The sequence below is a fragment of the Lampetra fluviatilis genome, chromosome 17, assembly GCF_964198595.1.
Source record: "Lampetra fluviatilis chromosome 17, kcLamFluv1.1, whole genome shotgun sequence".
NCBI classification, from domain to species: domain Eukaryota; kingdom Metazoa; phylum Chordata; class Hyperoartia; order Petromyzontiformes; family Petromyzontidae; genus Lampetra; species Lampetra fluviatilis.
In genome coordinates, this window is record NC_136291.1 from 8,510,689 (window position 1) to 8,530,328 (window position 19,640).

At 42.6% G+C, this 19,640-nt stretch overlaps 1 protein-coding gene and 3 non-coding genes across 6 annotated transcripts in view; 3 read left to right on the forward strand and 1 right to left on the reverse strand.

Moving 5' to 3' along the window:
- Positions 1–18,410, forward strand: part of LOC144936904 (RNA-binding Raly-like protein) — a 138,759-nt gene extending 120,349 nt beyond the window's left edge. For 2 of the 3 annotated variants that reach the window (XM_078864116.1, XM_078864117.1), the window contains exons 4-9: positions 2,213–2,260; positions 4,891–5,174; positions 7,215–7,328; positions 8,761–8,915; positions 13,983–14,038; positions 14,873–18,410. In XM_078864116.1, coding sequence (XP_078720242.1) covers positions 2,213–2,260; positions 4,891–5,174; positions 7,215–7,328; positions 8,761–8,915; positions 13,983–14,018 — 637 coding nt within the window. In that variant the 3' untranslated portion in view covers positions 14,019–14,038; positions 14,873–18,410. The remainder of the gene's footprint in view (positions 1–2,212; positions 2,261–4,890; positions 5,175–7,214; positions 7,329–8,760; positions 8,916–13,982; positions 14,039–14,872) is intronic. The other variant, XM_078864118.1, reaches the window with a different exon arrangement.
- On the forward strand, positions 10,893–10,964 carry TRNAA-UGC (transfer RNA alanine (anticodon UGC)). Its single transcript has one exon. It is a non-coding gene; the product is annotated as a tRNA-Ala (tRNA).
- Positions 11,838–11,909, reverse strand: TRNAA-CGC (transfer RNA alanine (anticodon CGC)). The gene has a single exon. It is a non-coding gene; the product is annotated as a tRNA-Ala (tRNA).
- Positions 12,665–12,736, forward strand: TRNAA-CGC (transfer RNA alanine (anticodon CGC)). Its single transcript has one exon. It is a non-coding gene; the product is annotated as a tRNA-Ala (tRNA).
- Positions 18,411–19,640: the final 1,230 nt, after the last annotated feature.

Sequence of the window (19,640 nt, forward strand, 5' to 3'; positions counted from 1 at the left end):
GTAATTTTTTCTCAACACTTTCGACTACATTGCGTGTGTGCGTGTCTCTGTGCGTCTGTGTAGGGAGCAGTGGCGCAGTTATTATCTCACAACGTTGCAAACATCGTGAGCAGGTTCAGAGTATTTTCCTTACAGACCAATGCCACATCAGCAGCTGAACCTGCCATAGCTTTCCACCTATGTAAACCTATGGAAACCTATGGCAAGTTTTCCACTGATCTGTGTTATAAATGTAATTTCTGTATGATTCCAATCATTGCAGAGAGATAGTAACAGTGTCTGAGGGGTTGCGCAATCAGAGGTGAGGCTGAGCTCGTCGCTGCCTCACCTCTCGTCTCTTCCTGTATTTACAGTGGAGCTCCGCAAATTTGGCGATATTTTGACTATCAAAATGATTGGAATCATACAGAAATGACATAACGCAGATCAGTGCAAAAAATCTTAATCTGTATTTTATTATTTTTTATTTTCGTAACAGCTATTTTTATTGGAGTATGACGGGTGAGGCTGTGCCTCCCCTGCCTCCCCTGCCTCCCCTGACCGCACGTTCCTGGTTTCCACTATATATGGGGCAACACGGTGGCGAAATGTTCACTGCCTCGCTTGGTATGCAGGAAGTTGTGGGTTCAATCCCGACACTGACGCCTGTTTATTTAGAAGTTTGCATCGTTGCGAGGATTTTTCTCCAGGTCCCCCAGTTTTTCCCTACACATTTAGAAACACGCGGTAAGAGCATTGGGCTGCAATACATTTCCACATGATAAGCCACTTCGTTGTGCAATCATTTGTGGCCAGGTCACTTCTGAAAAAGAGCTAATATTTCAGTGGGCCTTTAGTGTTAAAATAAAAACGTTAGTTCAGTTAGTATATTAACTCATCCTTAAATGGGTACGTACTTGGTATGGTGTTGATCATCAACACTGCGGGTGGTGGTGGTGGTAGTGACACCACCCCTTCGTGCTCGTTTTACTACAGTGGTGCCTGATGGCAGAGCTGGGTGGCTCTTGCAGAGTCCATGAATGGAACTGCAATCCCAGGCTAAGAATCAGAACTGTTCCGCCTACAGCATATAAGGCTTCGTAGAAATCTTTGCTTGGTTTGTGCATTATAACAAATTAGGAATTTCGATAAATCGTCACGACTCGGGGTCAAGATTTGTTTGCTTTGTCTCTTTTTCTTTGTCTAGTTTTGCTCCCTCAATTTGCATCAATGTCACATATTCATACCACTCGGTCGCATCTATGTGAACCGACACTGTGAGTCAGTCCATCGGTCACAGCAACTCGAGCAATATTTGTTAGATAGAGCTGAGTAAGCCCTCAAACTAGCCAGAATGAACCAGTGACCGATGGTATGATGATGATGACCTTTGAATTATGTGAAAAAGGTGGCCAAATGTTATGACCGTGCGAATCTTGTGAAGTAAAATAAATGTCTAAACGCTCTTCCCAATACTCTATTTCTTTTTTTCATTTGAGAGTGTGGAATGATTTAGTGAAATTGTAGACAATTCAATTCATGTGATCCATACCTTCCATTTTGTCCTTGAGGGTTAAGGGCACTCATGTGCAATATAGTTGTTCTTCATTGAGTAAAGTAGATGAAGTAAAACACGACTAGGGTAGTGGAGGAATGCAACACAAACTCTTTTCGGTCACCATTGCAATACAGTTTCATAAAGGAATGTCGTTAAGATATCATTCTTCCAATCTTTAGGATGGGATAGTATAAGGTAAACGCGCAGCCCTGCAATTTCTTTCTCATGTCACTGCTGGCAGTGGGGGCTCCTGTAGAGGGATATGTAGAGAGCCCATCTAGACAATGGGTTAGTTCCAGTTTATAAACTTCACACATTATCAGCACTCAATTCTCCCGTGCAGATTTCAATTGTGAGCATCGTGAGCATAAGAATCGCTTTTCTTTTGATGAATCATTCCATCGCGTGACCTAGCAGCAACCCTGCATTACATGCCAGCGGTTGACCTTAGTTGGCGTTCTTGCAACGTGAAACACGAGTGAAAAATTAATTTCCTCGGAGTATTACGGCAAATGTTGTATGTTCACCTGTTCAACCACCTCCACCCCGGCATGAATGCAAGATCATAGTGGCTCCTTTAAGTACACATGCAAAAACCCATTTGATGGACTGTGAACAGAGGCTGCATGCAACTTGTTTGTAATAATCCTGTACATCTGTTTTTCTTTCCCCAAGGGGACCTGACTTTGACTATGACTACTACAGAGAGGATTTCTATGACAGGTAAGTCTTCTTCTGTTATTCCCTAGGCACTGTCTGTTAGTTTAACAGTACCGTACGTCGATGGTTTAGTAGAACTTGGCAGGAGAAATAAATTGTATTTTCATACGTATAAAAGCATCAAGAACACGATGTTAAACATTCAACATTGTGCAAAATTAAATTGCAGCTTATTAACTAAATTAATGTCATACATTGACATTTACGTAACAAAAATATCGTTTAATTCTGTTAAAGAGATCTTTGGAGTAGCACAATGAAAAAGTAATTTCAACATTGTTCATTTTAATGTCATTAGGGAGCAAGCTTGAAACTGTCTATTAATCTACATGCAATCAAGTACTTGATGTCATCTATTGATGGCCATTTATAAAATTGCATTAACATAAGAAAGGTACTCTGTCCATTCATCAGCGATGGTAGTTGAATACGATATTAAAATGTATTGTAATTATTAATGTTATTTTATATTAAAGGGGCGAGGGTTGGCGCAGTTGTTAGCGCACTGCGCTATGAGCCCAGTGACCGGAGTTTCGTTCCTGGCCATGGCTGACTGGACATCTGTGAAAAAGAGCTTTATAGCTTATCGGATTCCTCCAGAATAAATACATATTCTGATACCTTTAATACCCACTCCCTCCCACCAATAACCAGCATGAACTAGCTTGGTGAAGTATGGTCAAAAACCCTCACAAACGCGGTGTATGGAAAGCCTTCATCCAGTCGTCGACTGACAACAGCGGCATTGAAATGTTTATTTTCATGAGAACATTCAAAGCCCGAGTGAATCGGGCTCTTGTTGTGGTCTCCTGATTAAAGAGACATTTCAGAGACAGCTGTTTGAGTTAAGGTCATTGTGACCGTTTGTGTTATTGCGGTTTGTTTCCCCCCACCCCCCCAGCGTAAGACGAGGCTTTTGTGACCAATTGTAAATGTTGTGGATTTACTCTCCAACGAGACCGGTGTGCTGTACTCGTAAGGTATTCGCATCTTCTTGGTTCTTTCGTTAAAGTCACGTAGAAGGGAAATAATAAAATAATAATAAAACATAATAAAATACAATTCTCTAGTGAGAATTGTATTTTATTATGTTTTATTTTATTATTATTATTTTTTATTTCCCTTCTACGTGACTTTACCGAAAGAACCAAGAAGATGAATCCCTGCAGTAACGAAAGCTTTAAATCGAAATTTAGGTATTGGCATGTTTTGTTTACGTGACAAACCTTACGAATTGGCTGTGTCGGGTGGTGGCGGGTTTAACGACGCATTTATATATTTCCTCTATCTCACTCAATAAACCTCTATTATGGATGAGACTACAAAGCTTGCAATTGGCAGCTTATTTCAAATTAACATGTTTCGTAGAAACTATGCTCTTATTTGTTCCACGTATGTCCATGATCGCATCTAAAATGTGTCCTTTGTATCAGGGAGAATTCATACATGAGAGTTGTGCTTTGCATTAGTCGAGAGGCAGATTTCTCTAAGCTGCATCTCAATGTCATTTCTCCTGCACGTCCACCACCGCACCGCGCATTACGCCTATACCATTTTGAATTAAATAAAGTGTCTTTGCACAAAAAGGAAAAAAAACACCCTTTCGGGGCTTGAATTGAATTATTCACACTTATCTTCAACTCCAAGTAAAACTCAGATCCTGTCGGTATATTTTATGTGTACAGAAAATAGCAACTCACAGCCACAGAGTCCTAGATTTCGGCTGTAGGGTAAAAAGGTGGACGTCACTGCTACGAGATGTTAACTACCTCGCCTGGTATACAGGGGGTCGTAGGCTCGGTCCCGACCCTGAGGCCTGTATAATTGGAGTTTGCATGTTCTCACCGTGGCCGAGTGGATTTTTCTCTGGGTCTTCCGGTTTTCCCCTCCACATTTAAAAAACATTCTTTTAGAGTATTTGGCTGATATTAATGTCCACATGATAAGCCACTTCGTTGAGGTATCATTTGTGGCCAAGTCGCTTCTGTAAAAGAGCTGTATAGCTCAGTGGACCTTACCTTGTAAGTTTAGTTTTTGTTGGTTTTTTGTATAGTTTTTTTTTTTGATAATGGTGGAGTTCGTTGAAACCGCATTCCCATACTAATGGATACCTGTAGCTGTAACCACGGGGGTCACTGCCGTGGAGGTGATAGAAAAGCCGTAACACGAGAGAGAAACAAGACGAGACAGACGAGAGAGGGTTTCAGCCCTGGTGGGACTGTGACCACTGCATGGTGAACGCTGTTGCAGAGAGTGCACATCTCGCAAAAGCAAGGCTGCAGGTTACGAGCGTTGGTCGGTGCGCTATAACTCCACCCTTCATCCGTATACAGGATCAATAAAAACAAGCACCGCTCTGTGCGAGGTGAACGGTTGCTCATCGGAGCGACTGACACTGCCTGCTCGGGGCCAGTAGTAATGGGGATAAGCACCACCGCTCAGGCAGGAGCTTTGACCTGCTGTCGCTCTCCGGTACGCCCGGGTTTGCTGGTTGTGCCGCGTACCGCTCAGCATTTACGTCGGGGACTCGGTACCTGAAGAAGCCCCCCCTCTGCCACCCGAGTCCGGCAGCAAACGCACACGTGGTTTCACACTTGACCAACCGCCCTGTCCTTTGCCGTCCGCTGACGCAGAGTCTATGAGTACCCGGTGAGGGGGCCCCTGCCCCCGCCACGCACGCTGCTGCCCATCAAGCGCCCGCGCATCTCCGTGCCTGTGCCACGGCGCGGCAAGGGGGGGTTCCCCCTCAAGGGGGGGCCCCGCTCCACCGTGACGGGCACGGCCCCCTCGGGCCCCAAGCGGCCCACTAACGACGTCGCCACCGTCAGCCCGAGCACTCCGGCCTCCATCCGGCCCGAGCCCACAATCAGCCCATCCACCGTCCAGGGCTCTCAGTCCGTGGCTAATAACTCCAATGGTGAAGTTCCTTTCTCCGTGTTCCCTTGTGCTGGCTTAATGTAGATTATCTCCGCTGACATGTAGAAAACAAGTTTTTTTTTCCATTATTGTTATTATGGGATATAAACGAGCTATGTCCGTGTTCTGTGAACGGGACTGAGCAGCTATATTTCTCACTTGATAACATCGGCAGACAATACGCCTCCTGCAAACATCTATTTCTCCGCGTAACAAAAATGAAGCTTTTTTTATTCTTCATAAGCCATCAGCCACATCGTCTTCTGGGAGTTCATAACTTAAACAACATCGCTTCAATAGCAACAAACGCTCGATCGGTTTCAGCTTTCAACGTCTCATCAGCAAAGCCAGGCTCGCTTGAACCAATCAATGCTGGTGAAATCCAAAATGTCTAAAGACAAGGGCCCTCGTTGTGATAATTTCGTGTTATGTACCCTTGATAATATAATAGACTTCTAGTCGTGAGCTGCTCGGTTCAGTCCCAGCAGAAGCTTCCTAGCGCGTGCAGCGAAATGTCGGAGATCGTGCCGAACAACGCGCGGTGTGACATCGGAGAGCCGTTCCGTACGACCGTGCAATCAAACACAAAAAATAATGTGATTCGCTTGCTGAACTTAGACACCTGTGAATATAAACATGAGAGTTGGAACCTCTGTGAAATGTCACAGTTCAGCCGTTTCTTGAATAATCCAACTGCCCCTTTAATCTCTGGCAACTGTGTTCTCATTAAATTGTTAATATCCTGTCCTGTGTTCCTTCCGCATGAACTCACATCATAGCGACTGCAGTATTTATTTTGATTGACTAGATTTTAATTTTCATTACAAATTTAATAAGATTGTTTTTCATTCATTCACTAGAGTAAAGGGACTGATGTGCAGTCCCGTGGATAAATAATACCTACCTAATTTTAAATACGTTTTGAAGTTCCACATTTAAGTACAAGTCACAAGAACATGTTATGAACTGGAGCAAATAATAATGGTTTAGTACACTTTCTTTGAAGCAATTTGGTAACGTTTCATAAAATCTGTATATGTGTTTGGACAGATACGACAGCCGCCTTTCATAAAAAATATACATTAGCCGAAAACAAAAGTCGCATTTGATTTGTTGTGATCAACAGTGATTTAGAACTGCACCATCGGATTTAATATTTCAGCATAGATGCGATGTGTCTAAAATATGTCCAGGAGACTTAATAGATGTGGAGACGTATTGCAGCTTGTCTCAGAAGCCTTATTGGTTGTGATATAATGAAAACAGCAATTGATGGACAAACTGTCAAAATGCAAGGCTGCTGTTGTGTATTGTGCGTCACATTTACGAAATCTATGTTGAGCTAATTCATTTCACTGATGTCACACGGAGCGGCATTGCCATTTATTACATTTGAGACTTCAAAACCTGTTTATCATCTGGTCGTGGCGGACGAGGAAAATTCGAAAGCACCTCTTGTTATGGTCTAATCCTCCGGGACCCTACGAAGGAATAAAAACAAAAACGGCATTACGTGAGTCTGCTCAGAGTATTGTGAAACCCAGAGCTTAATTCAAATTCATTCTGGATTGCATTGGACATCTGTGAAACAATTTCTTGTGTTTCTCTTTCCCCCCAACAAAAGAAAAGAATTGACACCAACACCAATTCCGTCCTGAGTTTATGGGGGCCATGAGGGTCAGCAAACCGATTTTAAAAAGTTTTGCTGGTGCAGTTTTTTGTTCTCTTAATGTTGTTTACGGTTGCATTTTTCTCACCTTGTATGGAAATTTCGCTAATGTCACTGAAATTCTCATAATATAGTGCCTATTTATTGATTTTATGAAAACCACATTTCAATACGCAATGAAGGATAGATGTTACGCACGTGGTGTTTGCACACTGATCTACTTATAAATGCCCTCGCTTCTAACTATATTAATTTTTTTGAGCCCCCCCAAAAAAATTCCATTACAAGGTCTGTAATAGGATTTGAACATTTCGACCGGCTTTACAATTTTTTTGTGTTCCTTACTGTGACATTTCTATTGTTTTGTTGCAGTGCGGAGTCACGACCTGTACACAATAAAGCAAGAGCTCACACAGATAAAAACTAAAATTGATTCGCTTCTGGAGAGCCTGGAGAAGATAGAAAAAGATCAGAGAAATCAAAACTGTATGTAGTATTCATTTATTCATTCACAACAACACACATTTGTGCATTACAATATTTGTGTATTACAATATTTGGGTATTGCAATATTTATGGGTTTGTCAATGTTGCCGCTGCTGGTGGGTTTTTTTAACTCCCCAATGAAGTTATCACTACCTTTGGTGGCTTAGTGGTTTGCGTAGTGTGCTGTGAACCTGGTAACCCCTGTTAAATTCCTGGCCACGGCTCACATTAGTGACGAGTGATGTCTGAACCGCTCCCTGCTCACCCACTTCTCACCTACCCCGTGGAGACCAGCATAGTGCAGTATGGTCAGACAACCGCCATGACCGACGTGACAAGAGGTGGCTTCCATCCAGCAGTGAATTGACAAAGGGCTGACAATTGTTATGAATTGGTCACGTTCGAAGTTGCACGAAAGGTGCGTGCTTTTAATTGTATATAATATTGCCCAAGCGTTTGTTTTAAGACCGGGGGTGGTGGGGGGGTGCGAATGGCCAAGAAAGTTTAATTTACCCACCTGTCAAGTGATGGACAGCCTCGGACATGTGCTGGAAGGCAATGTGCTGCTGTGAGATGCAGGGCAATTTAACCTGCCAAAAGAGACCGATCGCTGGAGTAACACGCTTTGTCCTCCCATTGGCATTGTTAAAGCCATCCTGGTGAGTTTGGATTCGGCTTCATCTCGACCCATTACTTCCAGTGTAGCGACCTATTCAGCACCACCTGGCATTGCTTTATTCGCCCTGCCTATGTCCTTCGCAAATAAAGAGGTCCCAAAGGTTATTGAAAACGCTCGGCATTCGAGTTGAATCCTAGTGCTAGGCGGTTTTAACTCCTGTATGCAGTTAAATTTTTTTATTTATTCCTTTTCGGATCATGTCATCATCATCATCAGACATGATCAATCCACTGCTGGATGAATGCCTCCCCAAATCGCCGCCATCCCTTGTGATTCTGCGATGTGACAATCCACCTGTCACCTGCACAGGGGCTGAGCGATCCATTTCCCCGGTGGACTTTCTCTCAGATGCGTGCCATTCCTTCGGATCATGTTAGGCCATCTAACAGCTTTAAAAAAAATCACCTTTTATGATTATACGTAAAATGTATAGTATAATTATTAATTCGAAAGTTTGCCTTTGCCCACGTTTCTGTTTATTTCAAATTGATGCTCGTATTGCTGATGTGATCTGCTACCTTTCATTTTCACGATATCACTTTCTGATGTAAATGTTTCTTGAAATATACTTCAACACTTTTTAAAATGTGCAAAAACATTACTGCATAAAACGAATGCGTTTCCTATTGGAATCTCTGCCGCCTTATATTAAGCGTTCGATTTTACAAGCCGGACAAGCGGTCGAAGAATGAACTAAAGGAATGTGGTAGGTCAAGATATGCCGATAAAGCAAATTGTGTGCTGTGTCCACAGCTGTCTGTGACCACGTGGAAGGAAATGGGATGGAGGAATTGGTCCCTGGGACCCCAGAGGAGCCAAACACAGATGATGCCCTGGAGGGAGGGAGCGAGGAGGTGGGAGACAGGGACAGAGAGGACGATGACTTTGAAGAGGAGACTGTCCATGTGGTGAATTGCTTTTTAGATTGCAGTTGTACATTAAATGGAGGTTGTATGCACTGCACGAGATCACACAAATGATTGATAATTGCCCTCTACCCTGTAGAAGCATAAATAACTATGCTTTAGCATTTCGTTCTCAATTTATTTCTCTGATGCAGCAAAGTTTTCTTATGTAAATATGTACATTCTGTGAAAAAGTCAGTTTCCCCATCTTCAAATTTATCAAGCATGTCGTTTACATATTCATAGATTGGTAGATTTTTCCAGCAGACCATCAATCCACAAGTCATTACACACACTGCAGTGTGCAGATGCCGTAACATAATAAATTATTTGCTAAATAAATAATGAACCACATCACTGCCTGAAAGGGCCATATCTGCACCGCAAATCGTGCAAATAACCATTATCTTTACACTCCTGCGCTTGTGTCGATGTGCACACGAGAGAGCTGTTTCAGGCAGATACAGACGTCAAATATCGCGGGCACATGAATATCCGTATCTTACTGCTCCGCTTGGCAACTCTGTGAAAGCGAGTATCACTCGGACCTGCCGGTGATTGACGGGATGTCATTCTTACTCTTGATGGACGGTGGAAAATAAGTAAATAAATCACTTGGGTTGCACATTACTGTCATGAAGTTGGAGAAACTCCCTTCTTTTGTTTGGCGCTCAAGAGTACGAGCCATTCCCATTAAATTCCAACGATTCACAATGAGTGGTGCCCCGACGCTGGTGTTTAGTCCGTGTGGGTTGCTCTGAAGGTTATATGTCGATGCAGTTTCGACAAAAAACAACCCGATTGTTAAAGTTCTAATTTAATACATTTTCGTTGGGTTACATAATACAATGTTATTCTAAAATTTTATTACGAATGTATACATTTCGATTTAAAGCTTTCGTGACTGCAGGGATTCATCTTCTTGGTTCTTTCGGTAAAGTCACGTAGAAGGGAAATAATAAAATAATAAAATAAAACATAATAAAATACAATTCTCACGACGTTTCGGCCACAACACAAGCAGCCGCTGTCTTTCCGACAGACCTGGTCTTCACCTGAGGACGGCTGCTTGCGTTGTGGCCGAAACGTCGTGAGAATAATTTTATTATGTTTTATTTTTATTATTTTATTATTTCCCTTCTACGTGACTTTACCGAAAGAACTTGCACCGTACATAGCCAACCGTGCTAATTGTACAGAGTATGTTGAGACAGGTGTGCCGTTTTGATCACCATGTAACGAAATAAAATGTTCATTGGGAAAATGGGGCTCTGTTATACCGATTCAAAAAAGATGACCTCTGATTTCCAATCCTTCCATTCAATCCAATGGAGTTGAACAGTGGCACTGCTGTGGTTAGTTTGCTTCCGCATGAACTCGGCGACTTGAGTTTTCTCAGTCACCGCTAAAGTCAGTGGCAAGTGACACCTGAGGTGGTGATACCCTCTGCCTCACTCTCCCTATTGAGTTATGAATTTGAAACGCTGTTGTCCTTCCCCAGCACCTCCGATTAGCACAGTTGTCTACGTACGGTGTGAACAAAGTTCAACATACATACAAACAAATCCCATAGCCGACACTGCATGGAATGGCCTTAATCAAGCGGATAATTAACAAAGAGCGCTGCAAGTCATTACTTTTGTAAAACATTTTTATTAAAAGCCCATTGAGACCATTACTTTTACAGGTAGGAACAATATGTTCCACACTGCCCACCAGGGATTTTTGTCTGTCTGTCGTGCATAAATAAATATATAATATAAACAGCTCTTTGATTGGTGGAGCCCTACTGCCGGGTACGGAGAGGGGAGGTGGCTAAGGGAGGAGGGTCAGGGGAGGGGCCTAAGGAAGGTGGGAGTCAGGAGAGGGGCCTGAGGGGGGGGGGGGTCAGAGGAGGGGCCTAAGGGAGGGGGGGTCAGGGGAGGGGCCTAAGGGAGGGGGGTAAGGGGAGGGGCCGATAGTTAAGGCTGCCAGCTTGGTGGGGATGTAGCTCAGTGGGAGAGCGCACGCTTTGCATGTGTGAGGCCCTGGGTTCAATCCCAGGCATCTCCATGTCGAAAGCTTTTATTTAATTCATTTTTCCAACAAAGGTTGAATTCCAAAATCAATTGGCTGTGTCAATGTCCCTGTAATAGGGGTGCACATGAACTCTCGTAAATATTACCCCATATGAACGATACCTTCGGATGAATTTGTGTTGATTTGAGGAACTTGCTATTTGTATAACTAGCGATGCACACAGTGATCAAATGGTTTACTTAAACAGTGGGCAGGTAGGAACTTGGTTGGACAGCGCATTCGTGCACGACAGAAAGCTCGCGGTCACGTGATGCACTTCAACCAATCCCGGAACGTACATGTTTGGGAGGGGCTATGCACGACAGACAAATAATCCCTGGTGGGCAGTGTGGAACTGTTGTTCCTACCTGTATAATTCCACTCGTTGAGTCATCCTTCAGCGATGAGGACTCCAGACTGATTTTCATCTCACCCACTCCGTTCGACCACCACTCGGCAGGTCACAACACTTTTCTCTCGGCTTCCTCCACGCACTGCTCAAATTTGGAAGTCCATCCTACGGTTTCAAGTCTAATTATCTTGTTAATTCCATAAATATTTTGATTTCTCACTTGATGATGATTGCTTGTGTTGCAGTCGAAACGTCGTGAGAATTGTATTGTTTTATATTTTATTATTTCCCTTCGACGTGATTTTACCGAAAAAACCAAGAATATGAATGCCATAAACATGTTAAGTCTTATCGACTACAACTTTGATTGTAGTGCTGTTCATTGCTGACCGTATGGCATGTTGGTCTTCTGGATCTATGCTCAGCAACCATAACGAATGAAAACAAGCAGACGTTTTGTACAGGCCACGCATATTCCTTCGAGTAAAATTGTCCACTGGCAAAAGATCACCTCGTGGAGATGCCGGGGATTGAACCCAGCGACTCACACATGCGAAGCGTGCGCTCTACCACTGAGCTACATCCCCATTCTGGTTCTACTGGGGCGCAGTTCCACCTAAGTATGGGGTGAAACTTCGTCATCAGCTTCTTCCTCTCCCTTGTCACCCCACTCACTCTCCTGTTGGCCCTGGGCCCTGGACACATCGAGTCTGTATTCTTAGGTTTTTTCGGTAAAGTCACGTAGGTAAAACATTAAAATTAATAAAAGTAAAATAAAATAAAAATCACGACGTTTCGGAGGCAACACAAGCTTCCGTCTTCCGGTGGAACCGTCACAGCCACGACAGCTGTATCAAGTAAATGAGCTGTCGTGTCTGTGACGGTTCCACCTGAAGACGGAAGCTTGTGTTGCCTCCGAAACGTCGTGATTTTTATTTTATTTTACTTTTATTAATTTTAATGTTTTACCTACGTGACTTTACCGAAAAAACCTAAGAATATTAATCCTTGCAGTCACGAAAGCTTCAAATCTAGAACATCGAGTCTGCACAGAGTCCAAGCAAAATGTATTTCTTTGAAACAAAAAGAAATAACAAGAATACATGTGGATGGATTATAGTATCCATCCACATGTATTCTTGTTCTAGTATCCATCCACATGTATTCTTGTTATTTATTTTTGTTTCAAAGAAATACATTTTGCTTGGACTCTGTGCAGACTCGACGTGTACAGTGCCCAGGGCCAACAGGAGAGTGAGTGGGGTGACGAGGGAGAGGAGGAAGCTGATGACGACGTTTCACCCCGTATCGAGGTGGAACTGCGCCCTGGTAGAACCAGAATGGGGATGTAGCTCAGTGGTAGAGCGCATGCTTCGCATGTGTGAGGCCCCGGGTTCAATCCCCGGCATCTCCACGAGGTGATATTTTTGCCAGTGGACAATTTTACTCGAAGGAATTTGCGTGGCCTGCACAAAACGTGTGCTTGTTTTAATTCGTTATGGTTGTTGAGCATAGATCCAGAAGACCAACATGTCATACGGTCAGCAATGAACAGCACTACAATCAAAGTTGTAGTCGATAAGAGTTAACATCTTCTTGGTTTTTTCGGTAAAGTCACGTAGAAGGGAAGTAATAAAATAATAAAAATAAAACATAATAAAATAATTCTCACGACGTTTCGGCTACAACGAAGGCAGCCGTCTTCAGGTGAAGAATGAGACACTGCCAAGCTAGGAGATTATATATAAGCTGGGTTGGAGGTGGAAGAAGAGCGCCTTAACAAAAGAGTAACATGTTTATGGCATTCATATTCTTGGTTCTTTCGGTAAAGTCACGTCGAAGGGAAATAATATAATAATAAAAAGATAAAACAATAAAATTCTCACGACCGTTTCGACTGCTGCGCAAGCAATCATCATCAAGTGTGAAATCAAAATATTTATGGAATTAACAAGATAATTAGACTTGAAACCGTAGTATGGACTTCCAATTTGAGCAGTGCGTGGAGGAAGCCGAGAGAAAAGTGTTGTGACCTGCCGAGTTGTGGTCGAACGGAGTGGGTGAGAAGAAAATAAGTCTGGAGTCCTCATCGCTGAAGGATAACTCAACGAGTGGAATTATTCAAGTAGGAACAACAGTTTCACACTGCCCACCAGGGATTATTTGTCTGTCGTGCATCGCCCCTCCCAAACATGTACGTTCCGGGATTGGTTGAAGTGCATCACGTGACCGCGAGCTTTCTGTCGTGCACGAATGCGCTGTCCAACCAAGTTCCTACCTACCCACTCCGAAGGAACGTGTTTCAAAGATCTGCCATTTGAATTTGTGAAATAGCGAGCAATACAATGCAATGAAGTGTAAAGAAAGCAGAAAATAACAATTGAGAAAAATACAACAACATTAATAACAAATCTTTTAAACATGAATTCTGAATGACAAAAATGCCTGAGCATGTGCGCTAGAAATATATATTCTTTTTTACAATTTCATAATTTAAAAAATGTGGTTTTCTTTAAGATATATGATGAGTGTCTATCAGACTATATTTAGACAATGTAGCCCACACACACACATGACCACGGGTATGTATGCTTTTTTAATATGCAGATTGTCTATGTGGAAACAGTGCTAACTATTTTCTTGTTTCTTGTTTAATTCAGAATAACCACATATCAGATTCTGAGGAAACACAGTGACCTTGGACAATATGAATCAGGTTCGTATCTCACGTGTTCTATATCATTCGTATCGTATATTTAATTGCAACTGACACCGGTATTGTGGTGAAACGGTGTCATTAAACAAGACAAATTATCGTAATGATTGTAATGTTTTTTGCTTTTGCCGAACATCAGGTTCTTCCAGTGTAGATGCAATGTCTACTTGCCTATTGCCTTAGGTGGTGGTGCTGATGCTGGAGGTGTATTCGGCAAAACGTCACAGCAAGTTGTATTGTGCTGGAGAGTAGTGTGTGGATGTTCTTTCGAATTATTTTTGGGTGGAATGGGTTCTCATCTCTGACCCAAACCTAAACCTCAACCAGAAACGATTTTAAAATGTGGCCAGGGAAGAGGGAACCCAACCACAGACCTTTAATAGAGTATCAGTGGCATTACGAGTCCAAATATTGACACATATGCAGGTCACTATGATCACTGCTATGTTATTTGGCATTTCTAGCTGTCAACCTGTAAAGATGGCACGCAAATTTACCAGCTGTAAAGGATGCCATTTTACACCACGTTGCGTGCAGCTGCTGTCATGCGCAATACTTTTTCAATAAAAGAAACGGAGATGTAAAATCGATATGACCGTTGTGAATACGCGTATTAGTATGCATCCGTGTAATGTTAAAGTCTATTTGGGTGGGCACATGTATGTAAATTATAAAGTTGTTGCCACACAATGCTTGCCATGGACTTCGCACTGACAATCATGTTTTTTTTTATTTTTCGATCACACACACCTAACAGTTGTTGAGTCGAGAAAAAGGGGGGTGGGCATTCGCACTTGTTTGCACAATTTAATGATTGTGAAATTATTTCCTTAGGTGAAAATTAATCATAACAGATGTGCATCGGAGACACCGGCAGAAGTTGCGAAATCAAGAGGAAGGATCTTCTCCATAATTGCAGACGCAAATTGATTTTGTTCACTAGCTCCAATCATCCACATACACAGTGCCAACATTTTACAAATCCTCATTATTACACCGCTCAGCGATAAGGTGACTGTGTAATTATGACTACTGAGAATTTGTTTTAATTAGGATTCTGAGAAAGAGCTGTGCTGGGATATATATTTACGGTTCAGATGTTATTATGCAGCTCTCCACCTGTTTGTGTTTGGCATTTCTACAAAGAGCCTAGTTTGTGGTTTTGTAAGGGTTTGGGCTACGTAAATGGATAGAACAATAGTTGTCAATCTAATGCTGATTCACACTGATGATTTAACATTCTACCTGTTTTACCGATTTGTCGTCAAGGTCCCCCTTATTTATTGTCAATATGTTTTACAGTTGTTTGTTTGATGATATTTATTTGATCGCATGGACGAGCGAAGGAGTCATAATGCTTTGCACCCAGCACGGCGCCGTGAAGAACACTGCTGTAAGATACGTGGCCGCGTCGCGTAGACACCGAATCCCCATCGCTGCTCCATCCCACCCTGGCGTTGTCTTTTGATGGTAGTGACAAAATGAAGGCGATGTCCCTGCAGAATTCAAAGATGCTATTTACACTTGAGTGTATAATTAGGCGTGGTGTTTACCGTTGCGGTGTGTTTGCAGATTGTCAGTTTTGAGTGATTCAAGGCCACCATTTACAGTTAAATTGTCTGCATTGAAGCCAAACAACTGCGCAGATTTGGTCTCTTTATCCGGGCTGTGGGACATGTATTTATCTCGATTGTTACCGAAAGAAAACACCGGGGAAAAACGGCGAGAATGCAGAGAATGTTGCATTTCTCTCGTGAAACTGGTGTCAAAATCAGGGTTTCTCAAAGATGCAGCTGTTATAAAAGAGAAAAAAAAGCCTATAATACCGTGAATAAAGTTATTTAAAAAAGACTACCTATATAATTTATGGAATATGAATATTGTACATAACTCCCGAGTCATCTCCATTAAGCGCTGTACAAAAACGAGCGTATTACTTATACTTTGCTGCATTTTCGATGTAATGTCCATGCATCTGTCCAACGCGTTTCTTGCCTGTTCTCATCGGATCGTGCGCTCATGCGTCCATCCAAGCTTCGGCTTTTTTTTCGTTCTTCTTTTTGGCTCATAAAAGAATGGGAGGGCTTGCGGTGCCGCACGAACCCACGCCAGCTCTCGCCCACCGCTCCGCTGTTGTCCGCACAAAGCAAACACGTGGAACCCTTCGCAGCGGACTTCGCAGAGCGCACTTTTTATATATATATCCCCTAGATTCCTAATACCTTGCCCAAAGGCACAATACGAGTAGAACACCTCGAATTTGTTTCCTCTGCCAGTTTTGATACTGCGCTTTCCTTTGTTGAGTGAGATTTATCGTGTCCCCAGACCGCCGTGTATATTCGTGGATTGTTATACGCAGCAATTGCCACGTCGTGCAGAGTAAGAGATGAAGTACAATTGAATCGTGACGTGCATTACAAGATGTTTTCTCAAAATGCTTTGATCTCTAATGGCCCCGCTTGTCACCATTTCGGTTTTTTTTTGGTGTTGTGTGGCTTTGTGAGGTTTTGCTTAGAACAAGGTAAACACAAACAACACTTAATTAGCAAATTCAGCTTTTTGTCTAATTCTGTATTCTAAGTATGTGCGCGTGTCTGTGTTAAACTGTACAGTGTATCGTGTGCCTCGATTCGCAACGAAGCTTCAGTGTGCTGCAAATGCCTTCATAATTCAAGATGGGAAACCAGTCAACTTCCTCAGACGTAGCGCAGACACAGTCGGTCTTTCCCATGTCAACCAGTCTAAAGGCGTGTGTGAGTGTATCATTCTTGAGATATGGGGAGCGGTTTTGTAGCGGTTAGCGCGTTGCGCTACGAAACAGGCGACCCGAGTTCGATTCCCGCTCACGGCCAACACCAGTGACGATTATCTGAACCGGCCCTGGGTCTCCCCTAGGTCGACTCAGCCTCAAATGAGTATCTGGTGCGGTGTGTAAACATCGCCACTAGGGAGACAAAGGCGGCCGGGCGTGGTGTTGGCCACCAACCCCCTCGTGTACCGTGCCGGCCTTCAAAGGTGCTCGCTAACAGCACTTGCCCCAAGTGTCTGTTCATGAATTTTTCGATTTAAAGCTTTCGTGACTGCAGGGATTCATCTTCTTGGTTATTTCGGTAAAGTCACGTAGAAGGTAATATTATTATTATTTCCCTTCTACGTGACTTTACCGAAAGAACCAAGAAGATGAGTCTGTTCGGCTCTACGGGGGATAAAACAAATGCTTGAGATCCAATCTTCCAGTGAATGGCGAAGATTGACTGTGTTTGGCCGTACATACTTAGTTACCTATCCCTGTTCTAAACCATTACTTGCCAACGTGGCTCTGTTCTATCTGTTAATTACACCCAGTCCATGTTTTATGTCTTTTACAAGGCCACCCATTCAAAGGACAGATCTATTGCAATTATGTAAACTGTCTAAGCGAGAGAAAAATCAATTCACGGTACTTTACCTCGCCATTATTTGTTTTATGTTAACTTTATATAAACTCAAAAGTGTTTAGTTTTTTGGCAGTGGTTTGAAAATTAACAGATTATCGAGCATTTATGGGATTGTGTGGCACAATCGCAGGTCACATGCGGAAGTCAACTCAAGGGAACACATGCAGTATGCACATAGAACGCAGATACAATTCCTTCAAACCGAGCTGTCGCTCACTGAAATAGGTTATGTGGCTTAATCCTGACTGATTATGTACATACTTAGACTTTAAGAACACACTCAACAATGTGAGAGTCAATTGGGAGGCATCTGAGTGCAATTACGATAATGAAATTGGATAAAACAACCCAAATTCCCTTGTTTCGATTAATTAATTAACATTTTTTTTTCGTTCACAATACATACATCGACTCGTGCATGAAAGAATCAATGTGTATCAAATGTGTATGCTCAGCATGCTTGTGCAGCGAACCCAGAGACCCCGATTTGATTTGCTGGCCACAGATACCTGAACCCACTTCACCGACCCACATGGTGAAGTATGGTCAAATAGTGCCCACGACAAGGCACGGGGAGGCCTTTATCCACAATTGGATTACAAAGGACTCATGCAAAAAAATATTCTAATTAATTTATATATTGCATGTAATGGGTTCAAGTGACCTCTGTGTCCACTCGGGGCCACTGAATATCACCACAATTAAAATTACATTTCTCGAGAATAATTGCGATCGCGAATTGCGATGATTCAACGAATTCTCGGGAGGATGGGAGGTTGCCTCGCTAGATCGTAAATCATTAACACGTCTGCTGCATTGTAAAGTCTGCACTGGGTCATCCGACAGGAGGAATGGAGCCACATTGTCTGATTAGCTAAAGTACAGATTTTGTTTTTGGAAAAAAAAATGCTTGTTCATATTGTAATTAAAGTATATTAATAAAATGTGTTGTGTGAGCGCTTTACTTAATTCACTGGATTATTTGTTCGTCTCTATAATGCAAACAATCAGGAAAGTCTCACTGCCTGTCTGAGGCATGTTGGTGTGCTATAAAGAAGAGCCACGGCCCAAAACGACACATTACATACGTCTTTTTATTTTTAAGGGAGTGTTATTGACTAATGGGTTTGCGTCATTTGTGCTAGCACACCAACTGCCAATGTAATATCACCATATGACTAAGGCTTATATAACAATCATATAGATTCTATAATACAGGTTTTTTGGGTTAGATCCCGTAAATATATAAATGTGTCGTTAAACCCGCCACCACCCAACACAGCCAATTTAGTAAGGTTTGTCACATAAATATAGCTAAAACATTTACAATCTGAGTACGACGTTTCGCCAGTAATTGGCATATTCTGCTTACGTGACAAACTTTACTAAATTGCCTATGTGGGGTGGTATCGGGCTTAACGACACATTTATATATTTACGGGATCTAACCCCAAAAAAACCTGTATTATGGATGATATTGGTCGCGAAAGCCTACGTGTTAAAATTACATAAATTACTTTTTCAGCAGGATCCTGCCAGGGAATGCTTAGCCCATTTGACCCATGAGTGTTTGGCATGTGGTAAGAAACCAGAGTGCCCAGAGAAAGCCCAGGCATACGAGGGGGGTGACACTTAGCACTTCCATATCCTTGCCTACTTTGTTAATGCCGATGAAAACAACACGTAGAAATCGCCCATGGTCTCTCATCCAAATGATAAACAAGCTCAACCCTGCATAGCTAAAGAGATCCCGACATGGCTGGTCACAATTTACGTCGGTTTGACTGTAATGTCAATTGCGTTGTCATGCAGTAGAGAGAGAACGCAAAACCCTATAGTAAGGAGCAAGTGCAAAGCTAAATGCTGACAAAAATTAGGGAACCTCATCTTTCCAAATAATTGCCAAGAGCGGCTTTGGTTCCTACGGTCGAATAATTATCAGTACTCTTCGTAAGCACAGCATTTCAGTAGACTCGTTAATGGCAGAGCGTAAAAAAGACATTTGCTGTGCCTCATTTGGCTAATTGGAATGCAAGTTCACTGTGTACCGTAGCAGCAGCCACACTTTAATTGCTGAGCATTTATTGCAGGCATCCCTTAAAGAATCATCTTAGTTTGCGTGGGTCGACACAGGCCGAACAGGGCCTTGGCTAGCTAGCAAAGGG